Genomic DNA, 1,315 nt, shown 5'->3' with positions numbered 1-1,315 from the left:
TACCTTTCATCGCCACCCTCACAGCGCGCATGCGCTGCTTCTTGTGTTTTCTCGATGCTTGCTGCTGCTGCTGCTGCCGCCGCCGCTGGAAAGAGGGTTCGCGACGAGACGCACGTGGCCAGGGCGTCCTTGCATGCAAGCAAGTCCCGCAGACTTCGCTTCAACGCACCAACACTGGGGCTGCCGCTGTGCCGGCCGTGCGCGCTGCTGTGCAGCGTGGCCCGTTCAAAGTGCACCTGCAGCACAAGCCCGGCCGTTTCGTCCGGGTACATGGCGTAGTACGACAGCGCCTTGTTGAGGTGGCTCTCTGCCACCTTGCTCGCCTTGCTGGCAGCAGTGCGTGCTGCCGCCGCCGCCCACCGCCGGTGCACGAGACCAAGGCGATGATGCGCCTCCCCGAGCTTCAGCGACACAGCGCGACGCATTGCACTGATCCAGGCCGCGTTGTCGTGCCGGCCGGCGGTGGCGGACGCGGACGTGAGGTTGCGGCTGATGTCTGCAAAGATGGCGATGGCGCTGTTGAGGTACGAGTCCACGTGCGTATCGTCGCGAAGGCCGGGGGCAGCACTCGCCAGCAGCGCCGCAACCCCAAGATGCGTGCCGCCCAGCTCAAGCTGGATCCGGTCCCACAACTGCGGGTGCACGGCGCGGCGCGCAAGGCAGTCCTTCGCCTGCTGGTAGTACTGGATGGCGTGCATGTGCAGATTGCGGTCAGCGGTTGACGCGACAGCATGGGGACTGGCACCTGCCGTGCCCATGGTGGTGGTGGTGGTGTTGGTGGTGGTTGCTGCTTGTGGCATATTGGCATCCGACTGGCTGCGTTGGCTTTCTTGCTGCTGCTGCTGTTGTGGCTGCGGCTGTTGTTGATGCTGTTGCTGTTGTTGTGGCTGCGGCTGTTGTTGATGCTGTTGCTGTGTGGGTTGTGCCTGCCTGCTGCCGTGTGCGTGGTGCAGGGTCTGGCTGGCCAACTCTCGCCGCAGTTCCCCCAGCAGTGTCGTGCGCCACGGCCCGCTCCCAGATGCAGCCGCCTCCAGCCGTTGCCGTTGCCGCTGCCCGCTATCACCACCACCACCACCACCACCACCATCACCATCACCACCACCACCACCACCACTACCATCATCACCATCACCACCATCGCCATCGTCGTCGTTGGTGCTGGCTTTCGTGTCCGTGTGGGCGTCGGGTTGTTCTGATGCTGATGGCCGTGCTGACTTGTCCTTACTTGCATCGTGCACTGCGCCACTGCCACCACCATCGCCACCACCACCGCCACGACGCCGCGCACGCTGTGCTGCGCGCGTAGCTGATGCGC

General features: G+C 64.7%; 1 protein-coding gene across 1 annotated transcript in view; it reads right to left on the bottom strand.

The window, feature by feature from the left end:
* Positions 1-758, bottom strand: part of PTSG_00633 (uncharacterized protein) — a gene marked incomplete at both ends in the record, with an annotated part of 1,061 nt that extends 303 nt beyond the window's left edge. The window contains one exon of the mRNA XM_004998044.1: positions 115-758. Coding sequence (XP_004998101.1) covers positions 115-758 — 644 coding nt within the window. The remainder of the gene's footprint in view (positions 1-114) is intronic.
* Between the last annotated feature and the right edge of the window lie 557 nt (positions 759-1,315).

Source organism: Salpingoeca rosetta (assembly GCF_000188695.1).
Source record: "Salpingoeca rosetta unplaced genomic scaffold supercont1.2, whole genome shotgun sequence".
Classification (NCBI taxonomy): Eukaryota; class Choanoflagellata; order Craspedida; family Salpingoecidae; genus Salpingoeca; species Salpingoeca rosetta.
The sequence above is the reverse complement of the archived record's forward strand: the minus strand, read 5'-3'. Positions and strand labels throughout refer to the sequence as shown.